This window comes from Dama dama, chromosome 5 (assembly GCF_033118175.1).
Source record: "Dama dama isolate Ldn47 chromosome 5, ASM3311817v1, whole genome shotgun sequence".
In the NCBI taxonomy this organism is placed as follows: Eukaryota; Metazoa; Chordata; class Mammalia; order Artiodactyla; family Cervidae; genus Dama; species Dama dama.
In genome coordinates, this window is record NC_083685.1 from 127404438 (window position 1) to 127423510 (window position 19073).

At 53.1% G+C, this 19073-nt stretch overlaps 1 protein-coding gene across 5 annotated transcripts in view; it reads left to right on the forward strand.

Moving 5' to 3' along the window:
* SLC39A11 (solute carrier family 39 member 11) overlaps positions 1-17578 on the forward strand; it is a 368115-nt gene extending 350537 nt beyond the window's left edge. For all 5 annotated transcript variants that reach the window (XM_061144981.1, XM_061144980.1, XM_061144983.1 and 2 more), the window contains 3 exons: positions 11416-11514; positions 14171-14329; positions 15942-17578. In XM_061144981.1, the coding sequence (XP_061000964.1) occupies positions 11416-11514; positions 14171-14329; positions 15942-16020 (337 nt within the window). In that variant the 3' untranslated portion in view covers positions 16021-17578. The remainder of the gene's footprint in view (positions 1-11415; positions 11515-14170; positions 14330-15941) is intronic.
* Positions 17579-19073: the final 1495 nt, after the last annotated feature.

A 19073-nucleotide genomic window follows, 5' to 3' on the forward strand; every position in this document is an offset into this window, starting at 1 on the left:
AACCACAAGTTAATGGGCAGGGGGGACGTGGCAAGTAGGAGGAAATCCCCCCACCCCGAAGATTTTTCAGGAAGCAGAGCCTTCTTGAGAAGGTAGTTGACCATGTGACATGTTTTCAGTCTGAGGGTCTAGTGCCCGCACCGTCCTGGACTCTAGAGCAGGAAAGGAAATAAGTCTTGTAAAGACTCCGAGCAAGGGGTCTTCTCTCAGAGGCTGGTCCCCTCGGAGGGACTAGGCGCCAGTGGACCGTGTTCGTTTTGTTTTGTGTGGCCGACTTTCTGCTCTTGTTTTAAAGAAACAGGTGCCTCAAGGTAATGCTATAGGTTTTACCTTGTTCAGATTTGAACTTTCACCAGGCACTGGAGATTGACTCATAAGTCAAGCAGTTATATAAATAAGAGGGTTGATAAGGAGATAGCTGAGACTCCACTGAATAAACAGCTTCCTCAGGGTGGAAATAGCCTCGTGGCCAAGTTACAGGTAATGGTCTGGACATGGAAGTTCCCCCAGACATAGTAATGGAGACCCTTAGCTTTAAAAAAAAAAACACTGCATAAAAAGCACTTTAAAAAAAATCCTGCTGGTCCAGTGGTTAGGATTCAGAGCTTTCACTGCTGTGACCCAGATTCCATCCTTGGTTGGGGAGCTGAGATCCTGTGAGCCACAGGACATAGCCAAAAAAAAAGATAATGTAAAGCTTTGGTGGGGGGGTGGGGTGGGCAATGAGTTTCTAAGAGTCCAGTTAGGAAGAAGTTCAAAATCAGCTTGACACACCTGTCTGCCTACACTAGGCTCTGCTATTGACCCATCCGTAGTTTTGTAGCCGAAAGTGGGGTCTGGCTACTCGCTGTTTAAACGCCATTAAAGAAGCAAAGTTGGTGGAAAGGAAAGTTTGCTTTAGTTTGGATGCTGCGGGGTGGGGGTGGCTGTGGACACCTGTCCAAAGGCTGACTCTGCCTCCCTCCCCACACTGACAATCGACAATCAGGCAAGAAGGAGGGGGCCACATGCTGAAACAGCACAGTCAGCTCTGACAGTCATCTTGAAATTGGTCGTCGGTGGTCTGACCAGCGTCATCTTGATTGTTTCAGGTACAGCTGTAATCTTCAGGATCGCTTTCAGGGTCGGTTTGTTCCCATTTCCTTGAGGCCAGTTCTTGGGATTCTGGCAGCTTATGTTGAGCCTACAGCCTGGTCATTATAGTTAACTTCTCCCACCTGGTGGTGGGGTTTCAGTATCTGTAAGACAACTCATATTCCCAGAATATGGCTTAGAATATTATCTACAGCCCTTGAGAAGGAACTAACGCATTGACTACATTATTATTATTATTTAGTCTCGTTTGATTTGACTGTTTTCCTTTGTTTCTGCATGTTCTCACTTCTGAGATTAAGCTTCTTTGGCTAAAGTTTGTCCACAGACAGAGGGCAGGTGGGGGGCATGGGGGGCGAGGACCATAGCATCCTGCTCCATTTTAGCTTCGGGGGAAAATGGTTCTGCCTCACTTAAGGCGGAGGGTCCACAGCGGTGATGGAGGAGCAGGAGGGGACAGCAGAGCGAGGAGGATGGGCCCTCTGGCTCCTCTCCTCCCCCGCCGCCCTCGTTTGACCTCTCCTGACCCACCATCCCCCACTCCTGCCTCCCTCCGCTCCTCTACCCACACCAGCATCGTGAACACTCAAAGTCACCCTTCTAATCATGTTACGTCACAGCCCCCACCTGTCCTCAGACAAGCACCAAACCCAGAACACGTGGCTCGGCAATTCCACTCCTGTTTTCTGCCCCGAATGACCAAGACAGGTGTCCCCACGAAAACTTGTACGCCCAGCGCTGTTCACAATAGCCGAAAGGCAGAAGCCATCCACATCTCCAGCCATGGATAAACGGATGAACAAAATGGGGTGGATCCACGCAATAGGATGCTGACTTAGCCATGAAAAGGAATAAAGTACTAGCACACGTAACGCAGATGAACTCTGGAAACACGGTGAAAAGTGAAGAAGCCACCCCCTAGAGGCCACGGGTCTCTTGCAGCCATCTCCTCCTGTTCACAGGACACTGGCCCAGAGGCTCCTTGTTGCGAACCTGAGTCTTCCCGTGTCGCAGGTTGTCCTGGCCGGCAAGCTCTTGACCTCGTTGGCCCTGAAGCTAACAAATGTGTAGAGCCAAGTTCCCCCTGCCTACCCATCCCTGCGCCACTCATCTTTGCCGGCTGGAGGAGCTAGCAGGAAGTTCCAAGCCCCCCAAAACTCCTTTCATTTGCAAAGGAGTATCAACCCTCCCTGGGTTCAGGAAGCCCAGGTCGGGTGTTGGACTGACTACGTATTCACAGACCAATCTAGACAGCATATTAACAAGCAGAGACATTACTTTGTCAACAAAGGTCCATCTAGTCAAGGCTATGGTTTTTCCAGTGGTCATGTATGGATGTGAGAGTTGGACTATAAAGAGAGCTGAGCGCAGAAAAATTGATGCTTTTGAACTGTGGTGTTGGAGAAGACTCTTGAGAGTCCCTTGGACTGCAAGGAGATCCAACCAGTGCGTCCTAAAGGAGATCAGTCCTGGGTGTTCATTGGAAGGACTGATGTTGAAGCTGAAACTCCAGTACTTCGGCCACCTGATGCGAAGAGCTGACTCATTTGAAAAGACCCTGATGCTGGGAAAGATTGAGGGCAGGAGGAGAAGGGGGCGATGATGAGACAGTTGGATGGCATCACCAACTTGATGGACATGGGTTTGGGTAAACTCTGGGAGTTGGTGATGGACAGGGAGGCCTGGCATGCCGCGGTTCATGGGGTCACAAAGAGTCGGACATGACTGAAGGACTGAACTGAACTGAACTGAATCTCTTCCTGGACACGGAGGGATGCAGGGACCAAGGGACACACACATTCTCACTCCATGCAGACAGCCAGCAGTTTCACACCAGAGCTCAAAGCTCCCTGTTCAGTTTGCACCAGGCGCGAGGTTCAATCCTGCTCCCTGAAGGGGGAGGAGCAGGTGGTGTTCAGCTTTGAACTTGGTCCACGTGCCCCAAGGATAAGTGAAGGTACAGCTCAGTCTAAACAAGGGCCTAGGGAGGAAAAATCCCTGCTCTTTAAGTTTTGTCCTGGCCAGGAGCCAGGCAGAGAGGGCCCTGGGACGGCGGCTGCGCAGCGTCTGTTATTCAGCTGCGGAGCATTCAGCTCCGAAGGTCGTGCCCGGGAGATTGTCATGCGGCTGGAAAAGAAAGGAGTCTTTCAGCCCCTCTCTCTCGTTTGGCCCGCGCGGCAGCTTTGGCTGAGCCGCCCTTTCGGAGTTTCCTCTCGGCGTGATGGGTCTATGCTGTCCAGATGTGGGGAACGCGATGGTGTGGGGTTGGCGCTTTCCAGATGTGTGCCGGCAGGAAAAGTGAGCTTTGGCCGAGGCGGGGGCCTGTCTCCGCAGCCCCCGGAATCCGGACGACCCACAATGCCATCGCTGTGTGGGAGTCACAAAGCTCGGGGGTCTGGCAAAGAGCTCCTGGGGGCACCCGGGTAACCCCCTTATTGTACAGCTGGAGACGTCGGGGCCAGGGGGTCGTGACACGCTGGCTACTGACTGCCTGCAGCTGGGAGCCGACCAGACCTCAGGTTTTGCTAGAACCCACGGGCCCGTGTCTGTGCGCAGGTCTGTCTCCTCAGCGTGCACCTGGCACTCTTCTAGGTTCTTGGGGACAGACAAGGATTCCCAGCTTGTTCTGATGCCAGGTCAGATGTTGTCCAGTCAGTCAGTCGTGTCCGACTCTCTGCGACCCCTTGGACTACAGCACTCCAGGATTCCCTGTCCCTCACTCTCACCCGGAGCTTGCTCAAACTCATGTCCATTGAGTCAGTGGTGCCATCCAACCATCTCATCCTCTGTCGTCCCCTTCTTCTCTTGCCCTCAATCTTTCCCAGCATCTGGGTCTTTTCCAATGAGTCGGCTCTTTGCATCAGGCGGCCAAAATATTGGAGCTTTGGGAGGTAACGAATGAACAATCGACATAAAAAATAAGTAGATTATGCAGAAGGTTAGAAGGTAGGAGTTGCTGTCAGGAAAAAGGAAAAGAAAAATAGCATTAAAGGCACATGGGAGTATCCCCAGCATTTTTTTTTTTTTTTAGTAGAAAGGACAGATCAAAATGGAGCAGGACCAAGTGGCCTCAGTCCACCTCCTACAATCACTGTATGGAATCAGTCCTGGCAACTGAAGCTAGCTGATGAGATCAAGTACACAAGAGAAAAAAAAAGACGTAATGAAGTCAGGGAAGTTTCTGGCTCAGTCTTTTAAAAAGGTGAAGAAATGAGCCACAGATACCTGAGAAAGAATGTTCCAGTAGAAATGCCCTGAGGCGGGAGTAGCCAGGCATGTTTGAGGATGAGGAGGCGGGATGCTGGACGGAAGAGCCCAGCGAGGCACCGTGGACGCAGAGGCCAGAGCGGAAGGGAGGGTGGCAGCTCATGGGTCCCGGGGGCCGCGGGGAGGACCTGGACTCCGCCTTCGAGGGCCGTGTGCTGCCCAGGGATGCTCTGAGCAGAGAAGCATGGCCGGTGGACACGGCGGACGTGCCGAGAATGGGCTCTGGGGGCACAGGGCACGCCGGGAGCCCAGTCAGGAGGCTGAACCTGTTCACCAGGGTGAGATGGTGGGGATTCCCCCGGGTCACTGGCCATGTTTCCTGCGTCTTCCCGAGAGACGGGGGGTGGGAGGACAGGGCCTGGGATCCAGCACCGCTTCCCCAGCCGCGGGACCCCGGCTGTGTTCTCAGGCTTATCCCTCCCTTTCTAGGCCTTGGTTCCTACGTCTACAGGACAGAAGATGAACTTATACCTCCTGAGTGTAAGAAATCACAGATGCTTATAAAGGCACTTAAAAAAAAAAAAAAAAGTCCTTTAGAAGAAGGTGCCAAAACGCTGGAAAAGGTTATAGCGGTTTGCAGTGGTATTTTGTGTGCTGGAAAAAACGAAATGTTTTAGTCCCAAGCCCTCCTCTAAAACGTGGAGCCTGGCTTGATGAAAGCGTTCAGTTTCCATACAGGCAGGCACATCTCAGAGACGCCAGACCCCTGTGACAAAGCAAGTCACACAAATTTTGGGGCTTCCCTGGTGGCTCAGCAGTAGAGTCCACCTACTAAGGAAGAGATGTGGGTTCGATCCCTGGGTCGGGAAGATCCCCTGGAGAAGAAAATGGTAACCCACTCCAGAATCCTTGCCTGGAAAATGCCATGGACAGAGGAGCCTGGTGGGTTACAGTCCGTGGGGGTCACAAAAGAGTCAGACACGACTTGGCGACTGAACAACAGCAGCAGGGCAGCCTCACACCTGTCCTGTGTGTACGCTTGGCTTACTTGCTGGGAGACTTAGCTGGTCCAGGTCCCTGAGGCATCTCGGGGAGCAGAGCTCACCTAGCCAGCTGTAGGCTCCTCTGGCTTCTGACAAGGAGCGGTGCGCAGGGGTGGCCTGAATCACCCGCCGACACCACCCTGCCTTGTGGCTTGACTTCCTGGGGCTCCTCCCCGCCCTCTTCAGGGAGGGCAGCCGACTTGAAGGGAACCGATGGGTCATCTCACCGCTCCAGCCCTTAGCAGTAAGCCTCCCAGAACAGAAGGGAGGGGTGGGGGAAGATCCCTTGCGTGCTAAGCCAGCTCCACCGAGCAGGCAGGGCCTGCGGGGAGCACCCAGCCCCTTCCCACCTGCAGGCTCATCAAACACCTCGACAGGCGGCCCGAGTGGGAAGCCGGTGACGTCACTGCCGAGTCTGAACAATCAGGCCTTTCACGGCAGGACGATAACAATCACCCCCGTATGTAAGGGCCTGCCACGCAAGAACACACACGCTCATCACTCCTGGGAGGATCTGAAAGCCGAGGTGAAGCAGGGCTTGTCAGGAATATGCCGGTCTCCTTTCATAATCAGCCGGCCAGAGAACATAGCCCGAAGAGCCGGTCTGCGGGCTGCAAGGAGGCTCACTTGCCAGTTTTCAGAAAAACCCGTGACTCTCTCCACCGTTTCCCCAGGAGGCCTCGCCTGCAACCCCAGAAATAACCTCTGTGTGTTCAGTCGCTAAGTCCTGTCTGACTCTTCGTGACCCCATGGACTGCAGCCCGCCAGGCTCCTCTGTTCCGTGGGATTCTCCAGGCAAGAATACTGGAGCGGATTGCCATTTCCTTCTCCAGGGGCTCTTCCCGTCCCAGGGATCGAACCCGTGTCTCCTGCACTGGCAAGTGGATTCTTTACCACCAGAGAGGCCAAACTAACCCCTACACTGAGCATAGTCTGTGCTTGGGGTTCACGCAGGAATGTCCCACTGCACAACTCCAGGGGGCGCTATTCACTGAGAACACAGCGTGCCCCCAGAATCATGCAGCGCTGCAGTTCTGAAGTCACTGCCTCCGGGACACGGAATCAGGGCCCCGGTGGTTCTCAGGTGTTGCTTTTACTTTGAATCCCAGGAATCTGTCTTGCTGCAGCTAACGTTCCTAGGAGAGCCCACTCCACTGAGCCTGGCAATTCTCAAATAAGATGCACACGGTCGGGCGGTTTTCTTGTTCAGTCTGGCAGTTTCAGACGTTTAGTTATTTGTGGAGAAAGCAGGTTCACCTAAGCTTGCTCACTTTGGTCCATGGTTCTCAACAGGGGACGTTTTGCAGCATCTGCAGATGTTCCTAGTTGTCCCGACTGAAGGGAGGCTGCTGGCATCTGGTGAGCAGAGGCCAGGGATGCTGCTGGATATCCTGCAGTGCCCCAGATGCGCGCTCACAGCAAGGAACTGGTCCCCAACATCCAGAGCGGCAGGTCAAGGAGAAGCCAGCTGTAGGTGGGACGTTCTGACCCCCCTACCTGGAGGTCTGTGGTTAACATCACCCCCACCAGGCCTTTGCTCCTGGGCTTCCAGAGTAAGCCAGAGCCCCAGCTCACTGGTCCAGGAGGCACAAGGCAGCACCTCCTCCTCCGCTGGGGCCTGGAGCCCAGATAACCGTCTCTCTCCGGGATGCTCTGATGGGTCTGCCTGAGGCCCAGAAGATGCGAGACATATGGAGCAGTGGGTGTGGGTCCTCTCTGTCGCTTCCCAGCTGGGTCACCCTGGGGACACCTCACCTGACCCCCTTGTGCATCAGTTTCCCCGTCTGTGAAATGGGGGTGATGATGGTAGAAGACACTTAGGAGGTAGTTGCGAGTACGGAGCATGTCGCTACATGCAAAATGCTTCCAACCACGCCCGACATTTAGTAACACTCCATAAATGGGCAGAGGTGATTATCAGCTTTTTTTATTCTAGCCGGAGGACCTTAGTCTCCCTCCAACGGGCGTGGTAGACAGACAGGCCGGTTTCGGCCGCAGGTTGTTGCAACGGGGTCTGTGCTGCTGCTGACACTTGCCGAGAGCTTTCCCCAAGCTCAAGGCCAGAGGCTTTTGGTTTTTTTGGCCACATGGCAAGCAGGATTTTAGTTCCCTGACCAGGGATCAAACTGGCACCCTCCGCAGTGGAAGCTCTCAGAGTCTTAACCAAAGGACCACCAGGAACATTCTTAAGTGAAGCGTTAGAGTGGAGACGGCTAAGGCATGGATTTCAAGGGAACCCTCTCCAAGGTTCTCCTTCAGCACAGGGGTCAGCCTCCAGAGATGTGTGGAGACCCTGGGATGGAACCTCAGGTTTGGCCCTTAGGGAGACCACTGGGGCGGAGCTGAGGCATTTGTCCTGAAGAGCCAGCAAGCTTAGATGCATGGGGAGAAGTCTTAGAAGATGATACCAAGGAGAGATGGGCCTTGACTCCAGAGCATTTTCTGTTCTTGTTTGTGCCCTGTGGCTTTAAACTGGGGCGGGGAGAGAAGGGTAGGTCTAGACCGCCCTGCCCTAAAATCTCACACCTGCTTACATTGCCCATTCTTCCTGATGGAAAAGCACCTCCCCATCTCTCTCTAGCTACTGCAAGGCTCCTCATCCTTCAAAGTGCACCTTGAATGTCACCTTCTCCAGGAAGGATTCCCAGATTCCGTTTCTCGGCCAGAATCATTTCTCCCCATGGGCTTTGTGCTTTCCTCATGACCTTTGGCCAGATGCTGTCCTGGAGTCATTTGTAAGTGGGTTTCTTCATCCTCCATTAGACTGTAAACTCCTGGAAGATGTGGGGCCCTTCCTGACATCTCCGTGTCCCGTGTGTGTGTGTGAGCTCTCCCACGTGGCTGGGGCCCAGGTCTGGATTCTGGAGTCACTACTGAAAAGCGAGTCCCCACTGGCTGCCAGCCGCTATCTCCAGCCTTGGCTCTGACTCGGAGGTCACAGAATCCGGAAGGGTGAGGAGCGTGAGCTGGAGGAGGAATTCGTGTGAGGTCAGAAAGATCACCCAGTTGTGGACACTTTCGCAGTGTCCCATCCCCGCCGGCCAGGCTAGGTCCCCGCTGCTCCTAAGTCAGCCCTGAGGGAGGGGCCCTGACTCCCTAAGCCCTGGCTTCCCCGCTTCTCCTTCGCACTTGGACACATGGTGGCCATGATCCTCTGTCACATTTATTTCTGCCTGTGTTGGGTCTTCACTGCTGCGCTGCCTTTTCTCTAGTGGTGCAAGGTCTTATCGCGGTGGCTTCTCTTGTTGCTTCTCTGGGTTTCCCTGGTGGCTCAGATGGTAAAGAATCCGCTTGCAATGCAGGAGAAACAGGTTCGATCCCTGGGTCAGGAAGATCCCCTGGAGGAGGAAATGGCAACCCGCTCCAGCATTCTTGCCTGGAGAATCCCATGGACCGAAGAGCCTGGTGGGCTGCAGTCCAGGGACTGCAAAGAGCTGGACGTGACTGAGCGACTAACACCCTCTTGCTGCAGAGCAGTTTCCAGGGTGCGCGGGCTCAGTAGTTTCCACCCACAGGCTCAGTAGTGGTGGCGCACGGGCTTAGCTGTCCCACAGAACGTGGGGTCTTCCCTGACCAGAGATCAGACAGTGTCCCCTGCACTGGCGGGCGGGCTCTTCACCACTGAGCCCCAGGGAAGCTCCCCCATCATTTTTGTCCACACATCCTCTGTCCTCGATGACCCTCCCCTGTGATGCTCCTGCCGTTTCCCAGGATCCCCTCCGGCACCCTCCGGCACACCCCAGTCTGCGGGCCACTGGGCGCGGTCACAAGTGGCTCCTGGTGTCCTCGGCTCCCAGCAGGGCAGGGGCTCCTGAGATGGAGGTGGGCGTGGCCCCCATCCTCACCGTCAGCACCCCTTTTGATGACTTCTTAGGCCAGTGGCTCTCAACACTGTTAGCACATCCCTCAAGTCTACAGACCCAGCGCCTGACCCCATCATTCTTCAGAATCTCCCCGTGGTGCGGGTGGCGGGGTTGGCGGTGGTTAATTCCTGAACGGATGCAAGTGGAGAAGCAGAAGAAGGAGTGTGGAGGGGACTGAACCTTTCCATTGGGTCACCCCCACAGGTGCCCAGGACACACCATCCACGGGAACCTGATGCCCTGACGTGTGTATACGGAGGGCGGCCAGGTTAAGAAGGGATGGCTACAAAGGTGGGGAGGGCAGAGCCACTGTGGTCCAGCCCTTGCTGTGGCGGAAGGAGCCCAGCTGCACTCGGGAGCGATTCCATGGTGCTAGCAGGATCCCGAGGGTGCGGTACCTGGTTGGGCTGCCAGCCCCGTGCCGGAGACGGGGCAGGGCCCCGGGAACATAGCTGGCCAGGCGTAGAAGAATGGGGTTCCTGTGCTGCTTATCAGGATGGTGGCTCCCAGGCAGAGTGTAGGGGAGGAGGTTCCACAGCCTGCCCGCCTGGCCGATGGCCGCAGTCAGGCCCAAGTCATGGGGAGGACTCTGAACAGACGGAGCCCCACATCTGACTCACTGGCGACATGAGGCACCCACTCCCTCCCCGGCTAGGTCTGGGGTGAGTCCTGTGCCTGCCTGTGGACGAGGGGGACAGATGATGGCCCGGGACCAGGAGCCAGATGCAGAGTGCCCTCAGACAAGGGATGGAAGAGCTGGACAGGCACCTTGACCTTCCTCATTGAAAAACACCTTGTTGTATGTATGTGTGTGTTCAGTTGCTCAGTCGTGTCCAACTTTGCAACCCCATAAACTGTAGTCTGCTGGGCTCCTCAGTCCGTGGAATTTTCCAGGCAAGGAAACTGGAGGGGGTTGCCATTTCCTTCTCCGGGAGATCTTCCCAACCCAGCGATCGAAGCCGCGTCTCCTGCGTCTCCTCCTGCATCAGCCAGCAGATTCTTCACTGCTGCGTCACCCGGATGGCTGAGTGGGCTGAGGGTACAGCTGGCTGCTGGCTGACAGCACTCCCTGGCCACTGTCCAGAGCTGATGACCAGATTCCCACTGGCAGCAAGGTGGACAGACATGAGCAAACTGACCAGAAAGCCAAGGAACGGTGGTGTTTCCCTTTTTCATCCAGTCCATCCACGACTCCCTCGGGCCACGTCCCAGCACTGCTTGCCAAATGGCACCCACATGTCAAACCCTGGAGACCTTCAGTGATCAGATGAGCCCTGGTGGAAGGGCTGCCCTGCGGACCTGTCCAGCCGGGGTAGAGTCTTGTCTGGGGAGACACCCTAAGACTGCCTTCCCGTTGCATTCAGCCTGACCCGGTTTCCTTCCTGTTGTGCCGTTCCATCCTCTGCCAGTGGACGTTCAGTTTTGCTGCAGTAGTTGGCTGCCTGTGGAATGAGGGCTCCTAGTGTATGTGGGTGCCTGGGGGTTTCCCGCAAGGATCACGGAGTACCTTTGTCCCGTCTCTTTCTGTTTCTCCCTCCCTTCCACTCCAATGCCTGCTCTGGGTGCAAAGCAGTCTCTCCAGGCTTGGTTGCAACCAAATGACCAATTCACAGAGCCCAGGCAGGAGGGCAGAGGGTCACCAGAAGTGCAGTGTTAGCAGCAGTGCAGCTTGCAGAAGGGGAAGCCCAACCCCTGATCTGTGTCCCCGTCACAGTCTGCGGCCGAACCTCCTCATCCCGTTTCTGAAGTTGTTTCTCAACAAAAATGTGACCTGTCCATCTTCAGGCCGTAAGGGAAGACCACCCCGTAGAGGCACGGAATCAGGTCACTGGGTGAGGACAGCCCCTCATGGTGGATGTCGTCATCCCCACGTGACCCCTTCTGTGTTCCACACGAGGTCTGAGGTGTGGAAGTGAGGTGGTTTGTGAAGAGCTGTGTGGTTAAGTGGTGAACCCGGGTTCTCCTGACACCCAGCCAGCGTGCCCCGAGCTGTGCTGTAATGTCCGTCAGCCTGGAGCATCTCCAGAGACCCCGGGCAGCTTGAAGTGGGGAGGATCCTCGTCCCCCTCCTCTTCGCTCTAACCCTTCTCCATCCTTCACCCGTCACCTCTGACGCCAAAAGGAGGGCGTTGCTCAGAGGCCAGGGGCACCCGTCCGTCTGGGTGCTCCACTCTGGACGTCCCCCTTCACGCGCCTCCTTGGTCTTTCAGGAATTTAGCCCTTGGAATTGGGATCCAGAACTTCCCGGAGGGCCTCGCCGTCAGCCTGCCCTTGCGAGGGGCTGGATTCTCCACCTGGAGAGCCTTCTGGTAAGTGCTACAGACACCGGCGTCAGGGGCCAGGGCCGGGTCTGCAGTGGCGCTCAGGGCAATCCTCCCGCCGGCTTCTCTCTTCGAGAGCAACCTCTTCCCGCCCAGAAGTAAACCTGGAGTTTAACCTCTTCCGGCCCGGAAGTGAACCTGGAGCTTCCAGAAACACCGGCCATCTGGTTGGATCCTGCACCCCCAAGGCTCATCCCTTGACCTTCAGCCCCCAGGACCTACAGCGTTTCCTATTTTCAAAAGCCCTCCAGGGATAGCCACGCCCACTCAGGGTGGGGTTTTCTCCCCTGCTGGTGGGAAGACCCGAGGCAGCTCTGCTGTCCACTGGCCCTGTCACGAGCCCCGGGTAGGCTCACTCACCCCAGTCTGTCCCCAGGGGTCATCACATCGGCTCCCGTCATGACCCTGGTTGAGGTGAGGACCACGGTTCTCTCAGCAGCACCTGGGCCAGTGAAGCCCGCGGTGCTCACACTTGATGTTTTCATAATCCCCAAAGGGCTTTCCAGGGCTTCCCAGGTGGCTCAGTGGGAAAGAACCCGCCTGCCAATGCAGGAGACGCAGGTTCGATCCCTGGGTCAGGAAGATCCCCTAGAGGAGGAGATGGCAGCTCACTGCAGCATTCTTGCTGGAGAATCCCATGGACAGAGGATCCTGGAGGGCTACAGTCCACGGGGTCGCAAAGAGACACAACTGAGTGACTAAACAAAGGGCTTTCCAGTCTGTTTCCAACTTTTACCTTTTCAGTGACCTGTAAGGTGCGTCCCCAGGCTTCCGAGGAGGGGGCCAGGGGCCCAGAGTGTCAGATAATCAGCTCATCATGTGGTGGTGCCAAGGCTGCCATTTCTTCTGCCCCCTCAGCTTACAGGGACCCAAGCCTCAGGACGCCTCTTGGTGAAAGCAGTTGCCACTCTAGAATGTTTGCTGAGAGCTTTACAGGACTGCTAACAACAGATAAAAAGCAGCTTCTGTTTTATAGGGTCTTCTGACTTGTAAGTTCTTGGATATACTTTAGTCACTTTATTTCTGTCATTATCATCTCTTCCTCTGTCGTGGGAGATGATGGAACAGAGCTTTTGAGGGAAGGACAGAGCACGATGACCCTAGAGATTTTTTTCAAATGTCAGTTCCCTACGCCTGAGAGCCGTGAGTGTCATTCATACGGAAGGTCCAGGGCTGCGAAGGGGCGGGAAGAGGGCGCCTGTGGTCAGTGTCCAGACCCTGAGATGAAAGTTTCTGCTTAAAACTGGACACAGTCAAGAGCTGCAGAGGGTGCTCCGAGCATGCAAGCACGGAGCAGGAAGCAATGGCTCCTGCGAGGATGCTGCGGTGCAGACGGTGTCTCCCCCACGCCCTCCATCTGTTCCTGGTCAGGGGAAGCAGGGGCTGGGTGCTGGGAATTCACAGTCCTAGCCTGTCCTCTGGCGGGGGAGGGCAGAAGGAGAGGTTGTCGTTCACCCCCATTTTACAGATGAAGGGACTGGGGCTCAGAGCCAGATGCCCACAGAGGGGACAGGAAGAAAGATGTCCCGGCACCTTGTATACTGGTGTTCAGCCCATACAGGTGTCTCTTACTGGTGGGACTTAGCCATGGGGCTTAGGTTTGGGCTTATCTCCGGGCACCGAATTCTCAGGGCTCGTGGGGGCTGCTGTCTTAATAGAGCTCATGGGATTCCAGCCTCCAGACACCCTCTAGCTCAGATAAAGGGTGTTTTCCAAAGGAAAAATCTCACCTTAATCCAAGGAGGGGGGTTTGTGGGGAGAGGCCCTCACTCTATACCTGGCCAGGTAGGTCCACCTTGTGGGCAGGGGTCGGCGGGTGTGGCTCCTTCAAAAGGGGTGCTGTTGTGGCCGGAACCCCCAACACACCAAGCGCAACCCAAGTCCTAGGAAAGTGTCTGCCTCACTCCTCCCCGTCAGTGTCCTAGCCTTCAGAGGACAACGTAGCCCTCAGCTGGTGAATGGCTGGCGGTGTAACATGTGGTGTGTCCATACAATGGGATATTGTGCAATCATCAAAGGGATGAAGTCCACTTGTTACAACAAGGGATGCGCCTTGAAAACAGGGCGCTTAGTGAAATAAGCCAGTAAAAAGGATCACCCATTGTCTGACTCCATTTATAGCAAACATCCAGAGAGGGTAAATCCCTAGAGACAAAAAGTAGATTAGCGGTGGTCAGGGGATGGGGGTAGGGAGGAACAGGGAGTGGTTGCCAGTGGCTATGAGGTCTGTTTTGGGGGGTAATGAAAACGGTCTGGAATTGGATCGTGTGGAAATTGTTGCCCAACCTCATGAATACACTGAAAACCACTGAACTGTACACATTCAGTGGGTACGCCATTCACCATTCCGTAGGTAGGCGAATTCTATCTCAATAAGGCTGTTATTCTAAGAAGACAATGTGGGAAACTTAAAACTCTAAAATAAACCTGGGAGGGGGTGTCTACGGTGACTGTGTAATAATAGGGAGTTGGGAAAGCAGACAGAGGTGGTGTTAATAAAAACACACAATGAGGTGGTTTTGCCCAGCGATGCAGGATCTGATGTGGAGGACAATGCATCCCTTTTGCAGAGCCGAGGCAGCCCGCGGAGCACGCGGGGTGTCCGCCCGAGCCTCCCCGTGGGGACGCGTCTGTTCTCTCCTAGGTACGGGCAGCTCAGCGGCATGGTGGAGCCTCTGGCCGGGGTCTTCGGCGCCTTCGCGGTGGTGCTGGCCGAGCCCATCCTGCCTTACGCGCTGGCCTTTGCTGCCGGCGCCATGGTCTACGTGATTATGGATGACATCATCCCCGAGGCCCAGATCAGGTGAGAGCCGCCCCGCCCCCACCCGGCCTGGTCTCCACCCCAGCCCCGCGCCCAGCATCTGCCCTGCCTTTATTGGCCCCTCTTTCCTTCACCTCCACCTCTTCAGGCCCCTTCCCAAGGTCATCTCCACTGGGTTCTTTGAAACTGAAAGAGGAGTTGCGGGGTGGCAAGTCCGAGGACCTGATATCAAGCCCCGCCCTCCGCCCCCAATGACAGAATACTCTTCCGTATATTCTTTCTCTTTGTCTGCCTCTCTCTCTGTCTCTAGATTTTCCTGGGGCTGGAAAGGGGGGAGGTGAGCTCCCCCTGTTGACCACAGCTGCCCTCCAGGTCTTCATTGTCAGCTATAGGCCAGGTGTTGTGTGGGGGGGGTGGGGGGGCGCGGATCCCTGCCTTTATTCCCTTTCGGTTTTCCTAGCAGAATGATTTTGAGGCTGGTTTACAAGGTCAGGTGACATAATGTCTTCAGGAAGTCACTGCGGCTCTTTGTTATTCAAGCATGGATTCCTGAGCCCTCAAGGTGACCTTGAGAAAGGTACTTCTCCACACCTCCGTTTTCTCACCAGGAAAATGGGGATGATGACGGAACTGACCTCATCTGAGAGTTAGTTTACCTGGTATGTAGAGTTTGGCGCTCAGTCGTGTCCAACTCTTTGCAACCGCTTGGAGAGTGAACTGCCAGGCTCCTCTGTCCATGAAATTTTCCAGGCAAAAGTACTGTAATGGGTTCCCATGCCCTTCTCCAGGGAATCTTCCCAACTCAGGGATCAAACTCAGGTCTCCTGCTTTGCAAGCAGGTTCTTTACTATCTGAACCACCATAGTAAGCCCTACTAAATGTTACTTGTCATTCTTGGGGACTTCCCAGGTGGCACTAGTGATAAAGAACCTGCCTGCCTATACAGGAGACATAAAAGACACAGGTTCGATCCCTGGATCTGAAGGATCCCCTGGAGGAGGGCATGGCAGCCCACTCCAGTGTTCTTGCCTGGAGAATCCCATGGACAGAGGAACCTGGCAGGCTGCAGTTCACGGGGTCGCAGAGAGTCAGACACGACTGAAGCGACTTAGTATGCATGCTTGTCAATATTACTATTTTTTATTGAAGTATAGTTAATTTACAATGTTGTATTGGTTTCAAGCGTACCAGCAAAGTGATTCATTTATACATATTTATATATTCTTTTTGGGGTTTTCTTTTTCGAAGTTTTTTTAAGCCAAATTTATTTAATTTATTTTAATTTTTGGCTGTACCCTGTAGTGTGTGGGATCTTAGTTCTCCAACCAAGGATTGAACCTGCACACCCTGCTTGGGGTGATAGCATCTTAACCACTGGACCTCCGGGGATGTCCCTCAGATTCTTTTCATTGCAGGTTGTTACGAGATGTTGAATATAGTTCCCTGTGCCCTACAGTAGGTCCTTGCTGTTTATCTGTTGTATATATAGTAGTGTGTATCTGTTAAACCCAAGTCAATACTGTTGTTGTCACTGTTATTATGAATAGGAGTGGTGTGTTTCTCCCGGATCTAGACACTGTGGAGGATGCTGTCAGCTTGGACGCTGTCCCGCGCTGCATCGAGGTCTCACCCTCTGCCTTTCCTTCCCTCCTAGTGGTAACGGCAAACTGGCGTCCTGGGCCTCCATCCTGGGCTTCGTGGTGATGATGTCGTTGGACGTCGGTCTGGGCTAGTGCCGAGATGCTTCGGACCCCAGGAACGGCAGCACGAGGAGACGGCCACTGTTGGCTTCGGCAGGACCAGCCTCTTTCTTCACATCCAAACATTTTCCTTCCTCTCCTTTTTCATCTCATTACCTTGATTGACTCTGATTAAAATATGACACTTTTTAGATTTCTTTTGAGGGAGATAGTGGTTTTATTTGGAATTTCAAGCAGGCCCACAACTACAGATTTTTGCTTGGCCACTACGTAGAATCTTTCTTCAATGAGATAACCAAGGACACGCAGATCAGGGAAATCTTTTGTACCTTCAGTCGCCCTCGCTAGACTCAACACAAGTTCCTCAAGGTCACCTCCAGAAGCAAGAGAGAAGTCTCCCAAGCATCTTTGCCTAGTGACTCAGAAAGGCCAGCACAGCTCTTATCCGTCCTTCCCGCTCTTTTACCACTGACCCTCTGTCCATCAAGACTGGAACAGGAGTATCATGGACAAAGCAACCCAGGGCGGAACATACCTTCCTCTTTTTCCCTCGCGGGGGATGCTGCATGGAAGGAGACGCAGACGAAGGAAAGAAAATCAGCTGGTCTTTTCTTTTTCTCTTTTTCTGACGGCAAAGATTGGCACTGTCGAAGTTAAGGGAATCAGGACAACTGTGGATGCACAGTGAGCCATGTGGACCAAGGACAGAGTGGCACTCTGATCAGAGAGCTCAGCTCTCTCTAGATTCCAAGAGCAACTCATTCTGCCAGGGTCTCCAAGTCCCCCAGACGTGTGTTTTGATAAGCTTATAGCCTTCATTTTTCTAAGAGCGTTAGGGACACCAGCAAACTGCTGGAACTCAACCCCTTCATTTATTTTCTGAGGGAGTCACCGAAGCTCGACTAAGTGAATACAAGACTGGGTCCTCCTCTTTTGACCATTTGGTAACTTGTAACCTGACCCAGACCTCCTAAGCAGTTTTACTGGATTTCAGTCAGAAAACTCAGGTTGAGACAGGAAGAAGGGTAGCATAACAAGAGGTATTTTTTTACATTTCCCCTTTAAAGTAAATTTTAGCCAAGTCATCATTCTAAAATGACCCCTAGAGAATGAGATTTGAATGAGGCTCGAAGCCAGTCTACTCCCTGATATATACACACAGCTTCTCCTGCAGGGGTGGCATATCTTGTCTACTTCAAACATAGCTGAGGCCTGCCGTCCTCGCTGGTCCAAGGCGCACAGGGAACCTTGAGTGGGTTCTGCTGACAAGGCAGGAAATCCAAGAGCCAGGTGTTAAGGCATTGTGTGGTCAAGGCCCACCCCAGGTAGACATGTCTCATCACTTCCAAGGGTGGATACACTGTTCTGGGAATGCCCTGTGCTGGATCTATGTACCTTCATCCAGAGCACTGATGATCAACATTGAAGACACATTCAGAAGTTTGATTGGTGGAGATTCATTGGTTTGGTGGTTGGCATATAGATGTTTTTAAAAGTCTTTGTAACAGAGTTCTACATAATGCAGACTTCTTTCTGATGGATAAGACCTCATAACTGTGATTAATACCAATAAAGGGGATATTGTTGTGGATGATCTGTGCTGGGTCCAGTCCTTCTCAAAGCTGCCTCTTTCCGGTGGATTATATGAGAGCTAACTAGAGTTAGTCCTAGCATCTGCCCTGCCCATCACCAGGAGAAGAAAAGGAAAGAGCTCAGATGGGAAGAGCTAGCTAGATGCACAGTTGCAGACAACAGCGTCCAACTCCAGTTTACTTAGACAAAGAATTTAATGGAAGGTTATCAGGGAGCTCATAGGGCCTATGAAGAATCAAGCTTGAAAATGGGCTGGACCCAAGAAAACTAGAGGTCTTGGGAGTGGGCTGCCATTTCCTTCTCCAGGGGATCTTCCCGACCCAGGGATCAAATCCGTCTCCTGCGTTGGCAGGTGGACTCTGCCACCTGGGGAAGCCCCAGAGCCCTGGGAGTGTGACCCAGTCACATCTTAGAAACAGCTTGACTTGGATGCCATCGTCGCTTGATCCTGGACCATTACTCAGACTGCCGCCACTTGACGCCACCAGCATCTCCATGGGAAAGACCTCTAAACTGATCCCAACTGTCTGCGTCCTGGCCTCACATTCAAACTTCTGAGCAGAGCAGGTCATCTGGCTGGCAGAGTTTGGGTCCTGTGTCCTTGAACTACCAGGTCTTGCCCTCTTATTAAGACTCACATAATAATGGATTTTCCCATTTTTGGAATGAGCTCAGAGTGGAGAGCCAAAAGAGGAAAAGAATTAACTTTGTTGCAGCTTCACTCTTGCTGTTCAACATCTATATACACTTTCCTCATTTTTTAAATTTTTGATTTTTTAAATTATGAAATTATGATAACACATTTATGGGAGAGTTGAAAAATACAGAACAAAGTTACATATCATCCTGCTGTATATTACAGATATTTTCTAAGTGGATAAATTAAGATTTTTAGTTGGAGTTTCAATATCAAACTCTCAATAGAATGAATAGACATAAAAGTAAAAGGATACAGTAGACCCGAAAAGCCCTGTGAACCACTTGAACATAATTAAGATTTATACAATCTGGGATTCCCTGGTGGCTTGTATGGTAAAGAATCTGTCTGCAGTGAGGGAGACCTGGGTTCAATCCCTGGGATGGAAAGATCCTCCGGAGAAGGAAATGGCTACCCACTTCAGCATTCTTGCCTGAAGAATCCCCTGGATAGAGGAGTCTGGCAGGCTATAGATCATGGTGTTGAAACAGTCAGGGACACAGCACATAAATAGCAGGGTACAAGTTCTATTCAAGTTCCCATAGACTATAAACCAGGAGACACTGGAATATATCCAGCACTATAAAACAAGATGCAAAAATTTCATGGTCTAAAGGTATTGAAATCATACAGAGTCTGTTCTCTTATCACTGTGATTCTTCTATTTTTTTCTTAAAAAAAAAGCAAAACCTTTTTGCTTAGATAATGGAGTTATCCCTTAGGCAATCTAAACATTGTAATTCCCTTTTCCCTGGAGACTAGCTGCCCCAGTGGTAGGACACTCCTTTTTTAGACA